Here is a 12,888-nt window from a genome sequence, read left to right as displayed (position 1 = left end):
ACCAGGCTGGCAGTGCCCGGTATTAGGACATGGACCCGGCACCAGGCTGGCAGTGCCCCGGTATTAGGACATGGACCTGGCACCAGGATGGAAGTGCCCCGGTATCAGGACCCGGCACCAGGCTGGCAGTGCCCCGGTATCAGGACATGAACCCGGCACCAGGATGGAAGTGCCCCGGTATCACAACATGGACCCGGCACCAGGCTGGCAGTGCCCCGGTATCAGAACATGGACCCGGCACCAGGCAGGCAGTGCCCCGGTATCAACACATGGACCCGGCACCAGGCTGGCAGTGCCCGGTATCAGGACATGGACCCGGCACCAGGCTGGCAGTGCCCGGTATTAGGACATGGACCCGGCACCAGGCTGGCAGTGCCCCGGTATTAGGACATGGACCTGGCACCAGGATGGAAGTGCCCCGGTATCAGGACCCGGCACCAGGCTGGCAGTGCCCCGGTATCAGGACATGGACCCAGCACCAGGATGGAAGTGCCCCGGTATCACAACATGGACCCGGCACCAGGCTGGCAGTGCCTGGTATCAGGACATGGACCCGGCACCAAGCTGGCAGTGCCCCGATATCAGGACATGGACCCGGCACCAGGCTGGCAGTGCCCGGTATCAGGACATGGACCCGGCACCAGGCTGGCAGTGCCCCGGTATTAGGACATGGACCTGGCACCAGGCTGGCAGTGCCCGGTATCAGGACATGGACCCGGCACCAGGAGGGGAGGGCAGAGACATAACTAGGTGAAAGGTAACCAGGAGGAGTCCATGGTAGGGGCGTGTCCGTGTACAGGAAAATTTGACAAACGTCTAGGCCTCAAGAGGCGCGGCTTGGCAATTGATTGACATTTGCAGCCGGATTAGTGATTGTTGTTGGGCGCGGCCGAGGCGTTACCCAGGCGGCGGGGGCGTGTCCAGTGATCTGTGAAGGAGAACAGCCCACTCTCGTACTGACCTTCTCACGTCACGCGCCGCAACATGGCCCTGCTCAGAGGTAAGTGCTCCCAGGGCTCCCCTGGTCAGAGGTAAGTGCTCCTAGGGCTCCCCTGCTCAGGGGTAAGTGCTCCTAGAGCTCCCCTGGTCAGAGGTAAGTGCTCCTAGGGCTCCCCTGCTCAGGGGTAAGTGCTCCTAGAGCTCCCCTGGTTAGAGGTAAGTGCTCCTAGAGCTCCCCTGGTCAGAGGTAAGTGCTCCTAGGGCTCCCCTGGTCAGAGGTAAGTGCCCCTAGGGCTCCCCTGCTCAGAGGTAAGTGCTCCTAGGGCTCCCCTGCTCAGAGGTAAGTGCTCCTAGGGCTCCCCTGCTCAGAGGTAAGTGCTCCTAGGGCTCCCCTGCTCAGGGGTAAGTGCTCCTAGGGCTCCCCTGCTCAGGGGTAAGTGCTCCTAGGGCTCCCCTGCTCAGGGGTAAGTGCTCCTAGGGCTCCCCTGCTCAGAGGTAAGTGCTCCTAGGGCTCCCCTGGTCAGAGGTAGGTGCTCCTAGGGCTCCCCTGGTCAGGGGTAAGTGCTCCTAGGGCTCCCCTGGTCAGGGGTAAGTGCTCCTAGGGCTCCCCTGGTCAGGGGTAAGTGCTCCTAGGGCTCCCCTGGTCAGGGGTAAGTGCTCCTAGGGCTCCCCTGGTCAGGGGTAAGTGCTCCTAGGGCTCCCCTGGTCAGGGGTAAGTGCTCCTAGGGCTCCCCTGGTCAGAGGTAAGTGCTCCTAGGGCTCCCCTGGTCAGAGGTAAGTGCTCCTAGGGCTCCCCTGCTCAGGGGTAAGTGCTCCTAGGGCTCCCCTGCTCAGGGGTAAGTGCTCCTAGGGCTCCCCTGCTCAGGGGTAAGTGCTCCTAGGGCTCCCCTGGTCAGAGGTAGGTGCTCCTAGGGCTCCCCTGGTCAGGGGTAAGTGCTCCTAGGGCTCCCCTGGTCAGGGGTAAGTGCTCCTAGGGCTCCCCTGGTCAGGGGTAAGTGCTCCTAGGGCTCCCCTGGTCAGGGGTAAGTGCTCCTAGGGCTCCCCTGGTCAGGGGTAAGTGCTCCTAGGGCTCCCCTGGTCAGAGGTAAGTGCTCCTAGGGCTCCCCTGCTCAGGGGTAAGTGCTCCTAGGGCTCCCCTGCTCAGGGGTAAGTGCTCCTAGGGCTCCCCTGGTCAGAGGTAAGTGCTCCTAGGGCTCCCCTGCTCAGGGGTAAGTGCTCCTAGGGCTCCCCTGGTCAGAGGTAAGTGCTCCTAGGGCTCCCCTGGTCAGAGGTAAGTGCTCCTAGGGCTCCCCTGGTCAGGGGTAAGTGCTCCTAGGGCTCCCCTGGTCAGAGGTAAGTGCTCCTAGGGCTCCCCTGGTCAGAGGTAAGTGCTCCTAGGGCTCCCCTGGTCAGGGGTAAGTGCTCCTAGGGCTCCCCTGGTCAGAGGTAAGTGCTCCTAGGGCTCCCCTGGTCAGAGGTAAGTGCTCCTAGGGCTCCCCTGGTCAGAGGTAAGTGCTCCTAGGGCTCCCCTGGTCAGAGGTAAGTGCTCCTAGGGCTCCCCTGGTCAGAGGTAAGTGCTCCTAGGGCTCCCCTGGTCAGAGGTAAGTGCTCCTAGGGCTCCCCTGGTCAGAGGTAAGTGCTCCTAGGGCTCCCCTGGTCAGAGGTAAGTGCTCCTAGGGCTCCCCTGGTCAGAGGTAAGTGCTCCTAGGGCTCCCCTGGTCAGAGGTAAGTGCTCCTAGGGCTCCCCTGGTCAGAGGTAAGTGCTCCTAGGGCTCCCCTGGTCAGAGGTAAGTGCTCCTAGGGCTCCCCTGGTCAGAGGTAAGTGCTCCTAGGGCTCCCCTGGTCAGAGGTAAGTGCTCCTAGGGCTCCCCTGGTCAGGGGTAAGTGCTCCTAGGGCTCCCCTGGTCAGGGGTAAGTGCTCCTAGGGCTCCCCTGGTCAGGGGTAAGTGCTCCTAGGGCTCCCCTGGTCAGGGGTAAGTGCTCCTAGGGCTCCCCTGGTCAGGGGTAAGTGCTCCTAGGGCTCCCCTGGTCAGGGGTAAGTGCTCCTAGGGCTCCCCTGGTCAGGGGTAAGTGCTCCTAGGGCTCCCCTGGTCAGGGGTAAGTGCTCCTAGGGCTCCCCTGGTCAGGGGTAAGTGCTCCTAGGGCTCCCCTGGTCAGGGGTAAGTGCTCCTAGGGCTCCCCTGGTCAGAGGTAAGTGCTCCTAGGGCTCCCCTGGTCAGGGGTAAGTGCTCCTAGGGCTCCCCTGGTCAGGGGTAAGTGCTCCTAGGGCTCCCCTGGTCAGAGGTAAGTGCTCCTAGGGCTCCCCTGGTCAGAGGTAAGTGCTCCTAGGGCTCCCCTGGTCAGGGGTAAGTGCTCCTAGGGCTCCGCTGCTCAGGGGTAAGTGCTCCTAGGGCTCCCCTGGTCAGGGGTAAGTGCTCCTAGGGCTCCCCTGGTCAGGGGTAAGTGCTCCTAGGGCTCCCCTGGTCAGAGGTAAGTGCTCCTAGGGCTCCCCTGGTCAGAGGTAAGTGCTCCTAGGGCTCCCCTGGTCAGAGGTAAGTGCTCCTAGGGCTCCCCTGGTCAGAGGTAAGTGCTCCTAGGGCTCCCCTGCTCACGGGTAAGTGCTCCGTTACTGCTCCGGTGCAATGTTTCACCCAATGCTGCTCTTAAAGGGGAGTTCTAGCTGTCTCCTTTAAGGCCTCTCTGACACCCGGTTAGTAGCAGCTAGTAGCACCCGGGCAGCTGTGCCCTGTAGCCCTGTCCTCTAGTCACCACCAAAGCTGCAAAGTACAATGACAGCAAGCCAATCCCATGCACCTGCCATGCACAATCCCTGGTGTTGGGGAGGAACCTGCAGGTAACACACAGCTAAAATAGCCAAAAAAAAATTTTTTTTTTGTAAAAGAACAAAACTTTGATGAATTTCTCCTCTCGTCCTTATGTCGGCTCCTCAGCGCAGGCAATAATCATTTGAACTCCCCCCCCCCCCCCCCTTTGAAAGGGAACCTATCAGTGGAGTGTAATAGTGCGGCAGTGAGACTAACGTGGGCCGGGGCGAGCACACGTCAGCGCTCTGGAGAGGAGGAGGGATAAGCGCTGCGTGTGAGAGAGGGCTCTGCGGGGGTGAAGGCGGCTCCACTCCTGCGCTTGCCCGGATGGCGCAATGCACAGTAATATCAAACAGGAGGATGACATCATCAGACAGTGGGTGGGGTAAGTGTTGCGAGTGGCAGAGCAGAGGCGGGGCAACTTGACCGTATGGTGTAGCTGCCCCACCTCCTTGACTGGATCTTCAGGCTCCGGTCACACGTTGCGTTTTGTTTGCATCTAATGCATGCGTTTTAAAACAGCTGAAGAGGAGATTTGCCTAATTACATTGTCAACATTGCGTTTACAAAACGCACGTCAACATATGCATTTGCGTGATGTTAGCGCATGCATTTGTTACGCTTTGTTAACACATGCATTAACAAAGCATTAACACGTGCGTTTTGTAAATGCAATGTTGACAACAATGTAATTAGGCAAATCTCTTCAGCTGTTTTAAAGCGCAAACAGAAAAAAAACGTGTGACCGCAGCCTCAGGATGAACTGAAATAGAAAAAAGTGGCAGCGGCAGTAATATACACACCCTGCTCTGGAGGACATGTACAGTAATATCTCATACACCTGAGCTGCTATCACTGTGCACATAGGGCGGTGCAGGGGTCACTGTCATCCGCAGCTACTCCAAAGGTCACCGCAGCGCTGTGAAACCTGGATATTATATTGTACCTCGTGCTGGGCCTGGGGAGGAAGGTGACTGCTGGGACCTATCACGATAATGGGGTCCATTTCTCCCTGGCCATCAAATTGGGAGAAGAGGGGACACTGGTTCTTGGGATCGGACCCCACAATAAGATTTGTTCTCTCTTATCATGTAGTTAAACACGGTACAACCTCTGAAATCCTCTGCGCTGCTGTGACCTAGCTCCATCCAGTGTATAACGTCTGTGTTCTCTCACTTTGTAAGATAATCACAGATTGCTGCCTACATTATGAGCCGACTCTTCTCCTGAAATCCTCTGTGCTGCTGTGGGGTCATACCCGGCTTATCCCCATGTTTTACCAAAGCTTTAGTGGTGTTTTTACAGTAATGAAACGTTGCTGCCGTTTCAGGTATTTTTGTCGTGGCGGCCAAGAGAACTCCTTTTGGGACTTACGGAGGAGTCCTGAAGGATCACACTGCCACAGATTTGGGAGAGATCGCCGCTAAGGCCGCCCTCGCCGCTGGGAACGTGGCCCCAGATGCTGTGGATAGCGTCATATTCGGCAATGTGGCTCAGGTATATACCGCTATATGGTGCTATATACCGCCATCTTATTGTAATGCAGAATATTATCAGTAATGTGGGGGTCACTTGTGTTACAGACAGCGACCGATGCCATATACCTGACCCGACATGTCGCCCTCCGATCCGGGATCCCTGTTCCTGTCCCAGCCCTGACTGTCAACAGACTCTGCGGCTCTGGATTCCAGTCCATTGTCAACGGCTGCCAAGTAAGGGGAAGAAGCAGAACTGCAGTGTAAAGCATGGGGCCTGGTGATCCCACAGGAGGTGGACCCTGCAAGGCGGGGCCTGGTGATCCCACAGCAGGTGGACCCTGCAAGGCGGGGCCCGGTGATCCCACAGCAGGTGGACCCTGCAAGGCGGGGCCCGGTGATCCCACAGCAGGTGGACCCTGCAAGGCGGGGCCCGGTGATCCCACAGCAGGTGGACCCTGCAAGGCGGGGCCCGGTGATCCCACAGCAGGTGGACCCTGCAAGGCGGGGCCCGGTGATCCCACAGCAGGTGGACCCTGCAAGGCGGGGCCCGGTGATCCCACAGCAGGTGGACCCTGCAAGGCGGGGCCCGGTGATCCCACAGCAGGTGGACCCTGCAAGGCGGGGCCCGGTGATCCCACAGCAGGTGGACCCTGCAAGGCGGGGCCCGGTGATCCCACAGCAGGTGGACCCTGCAAGGCGGGGCCCGGTGATCCCACAGCAGGTGGACCCTGCAAGGCGGGGCCCGGTGATCCCACAGCAGGTGGACCCTGCAAGGCGGGGCCCGGTGATCTGTCATGTGTTTACAAATGCATCTGGTACTGCCAGGTGTGAACGCACCCTTAAACGTAGCTACTATAACCCCCGCACTCCACACATTATACATTTCACCACCTGCATCGCTATAATTTCCCTGTGCCATATCATGTGCCTTTGGTGCTTCTTATCATAGGAAATCGCCCTCAGGGAGTCAGAAATCGTCTTGTGCGGAGGATCTGAGAGCATGAGCCAAGCGCCGTACGCCGTCCGGAACATCCGCTTTGGTACCAAGTTGGGAGTCGATATTAAGGTAAAGATAAAAGGGGGAATTCATTGTATTTCTTTATAGCTGTGACTACACAGATGTCTTATGTCCCCACCGGAGACCCCCATCTATTCTGGACCCATCACCTAAATGCTACCTACCAGTCTTCTCTCTTAAAGGGATTTTCCCTGTTTTGCATAAGATGCTGATGCACTTTACCAAATGAACGGAGACATATTTCCGTGCAACCTGTCGCTCCATTCACTGTCAGCCGTGGAAGTTTCAATAGAGGGGCATAGATCTGGGGGAAAGGGGCAGATATAGACCCCCAGATGAATGAAGGACGATACATTACACTGTACATTGTTATGTATTTGTAGCTGTGTTGTACAAAGAAGACACATGAATGACTTTGCAGGCCGGATGGAGCCAGCTTTGCTCCTAGATAAGTGTCATGTGTATAAGTATGCATGAAACTTTTTTCCCTTTGGTTTTTGTCAGGTCCACGAGCTGCAGCCACCTAATGTTTTTTCCACTGCTGCAGATTGTGGCCCAAGTGGAAGGTCATGTGACCGGAGCTCAAGTATTCAGTACAGGCTATTGATGCTCCGGTCTCTACAATGAATAGCTCTGAACTTCCACATTGCACTATACACAGAGCCATCGGCCCGATCGGGCTGTCAGTGTGCACAATTCTGTACTGTGACAGAGGTCGATTTAGTCAGTCCCTCTCATAGGAGCCCCACAATATTGTTCATGCGGGGGAGATCTATCCTCTAATGCAGGGTTCCCCAAACTACGGGCCGCGAGCCACATGCGGCCCGCGGACCGTTTCGATCCGGCCCCCAACACTTGGTGCGCCAACGCCGGGACCTTGCGGCATGCAACAGTCGGGCAGGAGCCTCCGTCCGTCCGGACAGGAAGCTCCTGCCCGTCACTGTATAGTGCTCGATGCGGCAGTAAGCGGCCGCTCGAGCACTATTACTGGAGCGATGTGGCCGGAATACAACCCCGGCGCACATCGCTCCATGAACTAGGCTGCGCGGCAGCGCGATTGCGTCATCACACGGCCGCGCACCCCTTCCTGCCCGGACGCGGCAAGAAGAAAGAAGACTTAAGTGAGTACAGGGTTTTTATTTTTTTCTTAAAAAGGCCAGTAAAAAGATTGTGGCGACTGGGGGCCAATAGTTAGTTATGAGGGGCAGAATAAGAAATAATTAATGATAAGGGGCAGCTTTGGAAATAATTAATTATGAGGGGCAGCTTTGGAAATAATTAATTATGAGGGGCAGCTTAGTAAATAATTAATTATGAGGGGCAGAATAGGAAATAATTAATTATGAGGGGCAGCATAAGAAATAATTAATTGTAAGTAAGTAATGGAGAGAGGTCCCAGTATATAAATTTTATTGGGCCAATATATAAAATAGTTCACAAGGGGGTGCAGTACCGGTATATTAAATAATTAATTGAGGGGGGTGCCAGTGTATTATGGATGCGGTCACATGTACCGCTATTTATTTTTAAACTTTAGTCCGGCCCTCCAACGGTCTGAGGGGGACAGTGAACGGCCCCCTATGTAAAAAGTTTGGGGACCCCTGCTCTAATGTAATGCAATGACGTCTCTTCCTGCAGATGGAAGACACCCTGTGGGCCGGTCTCACCGACTCTCTCATCAAGACCCCCATGGCCATCACGGCCGAAAACCTGGCTGAAAAATACGGCATCACCAGGGAGGACTGTGATAAATACTCCTACCAGACTCAGCAGAGGTGGAAAGCCGGTGAGTGCACTCACATTACACCAGTCTGTTTATAATCAAAGGCATCGAGGGATTGTCCTCACACTGCTGGGTTCTTTGCTCTGTGCATTGAGCTTCTCCTGATGGCTGTGGATGGTCTTTGGTTAAATACAACAGTAGTCGCACAAGGCATAGGTGAGGGTATGTGGAGCAGCTGAGTGCTAAGAGCACAGCAGTGTGAGGACACAAACCCAGTGCACTTGGAGTAGATACAAGTGGAATATTAATGCATCTTTCACAGTCCTGCTGCTACTCGCAATGTGCTCAAAGGCCTGACTACACTTAATACCAATACCTAACACTGGCAGCAGTACTGCATGGTCAGCACACTCCCTTTGAAGGGAAACTGTTGCCACATTTTTCACTATTCCAGTTATTGAAATGTTCCATGAGCATTCCTTTTACTAATGGTCACCCTGTTTGTAGCTAAAAGAGCAGTCCTTTCTATCTAAAAAAAAAAACATTTTTTACCTGGCAGCAACTTTTACAATTATGTTAATGAGCCTTAAGAGATCTTGGGGCTTTACAAGAGCCCATCTGTTCTGTAGCTTCAGAGGCTGTTACACGGTCTCCCGCTCCCTCAGCACCCTCCCTCTTTCCCCTCCTCATGTACCATAATCTCACACAGTGTAGCAGCCTGTGATCTATGAGTAAGGCCTCATGCACATGGCCGTATCATGGCACACAGTGTCTAACCGCAACATGAGGCGGCTTTCTATGGAGAGGGGAGGGGTGAGGAGCAGCTGCCATTTCTTCTCCCGGTCATCTGGTTTATGATGATGGATTTGGAGGGTAGATTTCCTTGAAGCATCAATTCACGTGGTTACATTTGGTCCAAAAGACTTGTGTCCCCTGGATTTACTGGCCCAAGCCCAATTAATCTCTAAAGGGATCAGTCCAGTAACTCTAGATGACATGTGGACAGAGTTTGTCAGGCAAAACTTTGCCATGTGCTACGGCTATAACATGAGTATCACGAAGATGAGTCCTTCTATACAGGAGAAATGTGGAAAACTCTAACATCCTAATGCAGATGTGTCCGGGCCCCACGGATACTTCACTGCACAAATTAGTGTGAAAAATGTCATATCTGAGTAGTGAATGTTTGTTTCTGCTTATTTTATAGTTTTTTTTTTTACTAAACAGCGATGAATGTAGTCACCACTAGGGGGAGCTCACTGAGTGCAAATGTATTTCTAATATAATTAGATTCATTCTTTTATATTATTATTTGATGCTTTCAGCCCAGGACGCCGGACACTTTAGCACAGAGATGGCTCCTATCGAGTTAAAGTCCAAAAAAGGACCCATTAAAATGGAGCAGGATGAGCACCCAAGACCCCAGACCACCCTGGAACAGATGGCAAAGCTGCCCCCAGTGTTCAAGAAAGACGGCGTGGTGACGGCAGGGAATGCATCGGTGAGGAGGACGCACGGTACCTTTATGTAGAGTTCTAGAAAACCGCTACATTGTATCAGTCTGTCCATGTGACGGAGGGAGAATTCCAGGACTGGATACAATTGTAACAAATCCTCTGAAGTGACGAGTTTCAATATTAGCGAGAGAAGAGATCTTGGTAATTAGGATGATAAAAATGTACAAATTTTTTTGTTGGGTGTGTATGCCGGAGTCTGCCTTACCTTCCCACGGATTGTATCAGGAGCGGGATAATCCGTCCGTGTAGTGATGACTTCTTATTCCTCCAGGGGATCTGCGATGGAGCTGGAGCCGTCATTGTAGCCAGCGAGGAAGCCACCACCAAACACAAGCTCAAGCCACTGGCCCGGGTCGTAGCCTACCACGTATCAGGGTGTGAACCCAAGATCATGGGCATTGGTAAGATAATCACTCTTCTGCTGTAGCACCTTCTCCTGGCCAGCAGGTGGAGACATCATCCTTTCCAAAAGATCAATGTACGATTTTCATTGCGGGGTTCTGGGACGGAGGGGGGATTGTCATCAAATCCCCAAAATGAAAATCCCATATTGAATTTGTGAATGGATAATGTCTCTCCCTGCTGGCCAGGAGTTCCCAGTGCAGAAACCTTCCAAACTTTGGTGCCCTAAGTACACCCACCACTGGGGCCCGGGGTATGTGGTACCTACATCTGTGATGTCTTCTCTCTAGGTCCTGTCCCTGCCATTACTGAAGCACTAAAGAAAGCCGGCCTGACCCTGAAGGACATGGATCTGGTGGAGGTAAGTACAGGGCTGCTGTAGCATGACTAACCTTCCATACAGAAGCCCCACCATTCACCTTCGTTATTCTGTTTCCGTTACATTCATCTATATAAAGCATAGGATGCAGGTATGAACTTGGCCACGGAATCAAGAAATTAATCTTCTATTTCCAGGAACAGCGCCTCCCATGGCAGTGGCTGCTTTTGGTATTGCATCTTGTTCCCGTTCAGTCTGTGAACTCTTTTTGACCAATACTGTTGTATTGCCACATTACCTTGCAAATTCGGCCATATTCACACATCGCTGCTTATCATCCTGCAATCACAAATATGGAACACGTTTGAACATGCCCTTTAAATCGTGTTCATTTCTATTACCAGGTGAATGAGGCCTTTGCTGCTCAGTTTTTATCAGTGGAGAAAGCTTTAGGCCTGGACCGTGAGAAAACGAATGTCAACGGCGGAGCCATCGCTCTAGGTCACCCCCTGGCCGCCTCCGGATCCCGAATAATCGCTCATCTGACTCACGAATTAAGGTACGTTACAATGGATCGCCCCATAGAAGTGCAGATATGACACATCCGCTGCTTTACATCTCATTCTTGCTTATTTTTCTATCATCAGACGTCGCGGCGGTAAATACGCGGTGGGGTCGGCTTGTATCGGCGGAGGTCAGGGCATCGCCATCGTCCTGGAGAATGTCGTGTAGCATCTTCCATCTGACAGCAATGATGAATGTGAATTTCCTTACTAATCTGTGAACTGTTCTAGAGTAACACAACACAGAGGTACCTCAAGGATCGACCTGACCTAAAGTCCTATAGAACAAGACGTCCGCTCCTTCCTGTACAAATTCTAATAATATAGCCAATTTATCAATACAAAGTTTCCATGATCCTGCAATGTTATTACTTTCTGTGCATTCTCATCCAGTAACACTAGGTGGCGCTGTATGTATAGGGAAATGCAAGCAAACATTGCTTTCCAGCTGCTGTAAAAGTACAACCCTCAGCGTGTATTCCCTGTATATCTGTGTAATAGTGGTCATCGTTAGGGCTCAAATCTGTGGATTATTTGCACAATTTCTACTGGCAGAAAGTTTCTTTATTGGTTTTTTTAATGACTAAATGTTATGTGTTCAGTATTTGTTAAAGTATTGACCCCCTTCCCATCTCTAAGTTAACAAAGGGTTTACAGGAGTGGTCTCCAACCTTTGGCATATAAGTTGTTGTAGAACCACTACTCCCAGCATTGCCCCAGTATATTGTCATAAATATTCTGCCACCTACAAATATTTTGGGTTCTAGAATCTTCAGATTCTCTTCTCCTGGATGTGACATTGGCTGCCATCTTTCTCCTGTACAATGTGCGTAGTTGATTTGAGAGCTCATAGCTGTTTGGTCTCCAAGTGTTACAGAACTACAACTCCCAGCAGAGCCAAGACATGGAGGCCACTTGTATAGATGGACCCAGGAGTCTTGTGATATCAGGGATGTATAAGGGCTTCACTGCTGATCTGTGCCTTCCTAATGACAATAAAACTGTATTAGAAGTTTCCGCTCTGTGTGGACTGTGTGTTCTTTGCTCGGTCGTCGTAAAATATTGATGGTAATATTGATAAGGGCACTCGGAAAAGTTTTTGCTGAATTAAAAATCCAAATGGTGAAAAATATTCTAGTACAGTGAACCAGGGCCGGCGCTATGGGTGGGCAAAGGGGGCAATTGCCCAGGGCCCCCTAAAAAGGGAGAATCTCTTCTTTCAAATGAATCATGAATTTTGTTTCTAGGTGCTATGGATCCAGAGATATTCAGGTTTAAAGTGAGAATATCAGGTGCCATTTTATATATAAAAAAAATCAATCCCAACGGCAGTTTAACAGTTAATATCTCTGTTTTCCTAACACTTAGACTCTCCTCTTTCATTGGAAAAAAGAAGTGAGGTTCTATGTGTCACAGAGCCAGAGATACAGCCCCCTGAAATGTGTGTCCCCCTCCAGATTCTTAGCCATCAGGCTGCAGGGAGAACACACTGCACACAGGAGCTGCTGCACCTCCCAGATACTGGAAATATTCACTTTATATGTTACTACATTTTGAGAAGGGATAATATCAACTAATATTTATGTTTTTAACCCTTCTCTATGCAGAACTATCTAAAAACACACTTTCTCTCTTATTGCCTTTTATTTTGTGATAGTTATTTTTTATTGGTAAAATTGACTGATACGATGCACATTCGATCCTCTTCGCCTAATGTGACTACACCGCGACCAGAACATGTCCATAAAGTTATATGTAACACCATCCTCCATTATTTACACCTATGTTATGACGTTCTCACTCAAATTCTTATGAAAAATACAATGGCGCACATCTTAAAGTGACTTTTGATATCTCATTAGCTTGGTTTATGGATATATAGTTATTTATTTGGGTGACCATTGTGTAAGGAGCAACAAGGATACATCTGTGTGAGGCTCAGTGCAATTTTCTGCAGTTCCTTTGCTGCATATTTTGGTGAATATTCACATGTGGGGTCTGTATAATCCCCTCACATCTTACTGTTTAGGAAAGTATATTTTCTTTATATAAGTACAGTATCTGGATTTGTACATATTTCAGAGGAAATTTTGAATGTTAATTGCCAAATGCATCGCCTGGTTCTCTGCTTTCAAAATTCTATAGG

The 12,888-nt window shown here is 51.6% G+C and overlaps 1 protein-coding gene across 1 annotated transcript; it reads left to right on the top strand.

Moving 5' to 3' along the window:
- Positions 1-842: 842 nt before the first annotated feature.
- Positions 843-11,759, top strand: ACAA2 (acetyl-CoA acyltransferase 2). Its single transcript, XM_072133246.1, has 10 exons — positions 843-1,000; positions 5,053-5,219; positions 5,306-5,434; positions 6,150-6,266; positions 7,857-8,004; positions 9,267-9,442; positions 9,730-9,859; positions 10,151-10,221; positions 10,584-10,738; positions 10,827-11,759. The coding sequence occupies exons 1-10, from the start codon at positions 985-987 to the stop codon at positions 10,909-10,911; spliced, it is 1,194 nt and encodes a 397-aa protein (XP_071989347.1). The 5' UTR covers positions 843-984; the 3' UTR covers positions 10,912-11,759.
- The last annotated feature ends 1,129 nt before the right edge of the window (positions 11,760-12,888 follow it).

Source organism: Engystomops pustulosus, chromosome 1, assembly GCF_040894005.1.
Source record: "Engystomops pustulosus chromosome 1, aEngPut4.maternal, whole genome shotgun sequence".
Taxonomy (NCBI): Eukaryota; Metazoa; Chordata; class Amphibia; order Anura; family Leptodactylidae; genus Engystomops; species Engystomops pustulosus.
The sequence above is the reverse complement of the archived record's forward strand: the minus strand, read 5'-3'. Positions and strand labels throughout refer to the sequence as shown.

Excerpts from the sequence above, each read along its gene's own strand:
- ACAA2 (XM_072133246.1), top strand. Across the intron at positions 9,443-9,729 it reads TGACGGCAGGGAATGCATCG|GGGATCTGCGATGGAGCTGG; the intron begins GTGAGGAGGACG and ends TTATTCCTCCAG. Across the intron at positions 10,739-10,826 it reads CATCTGACTCACGAATTAAG|ACGTCGCGGCGGTAAATACG; the intron begins GTACGTTACAAT and ends TTCTATCATCAG.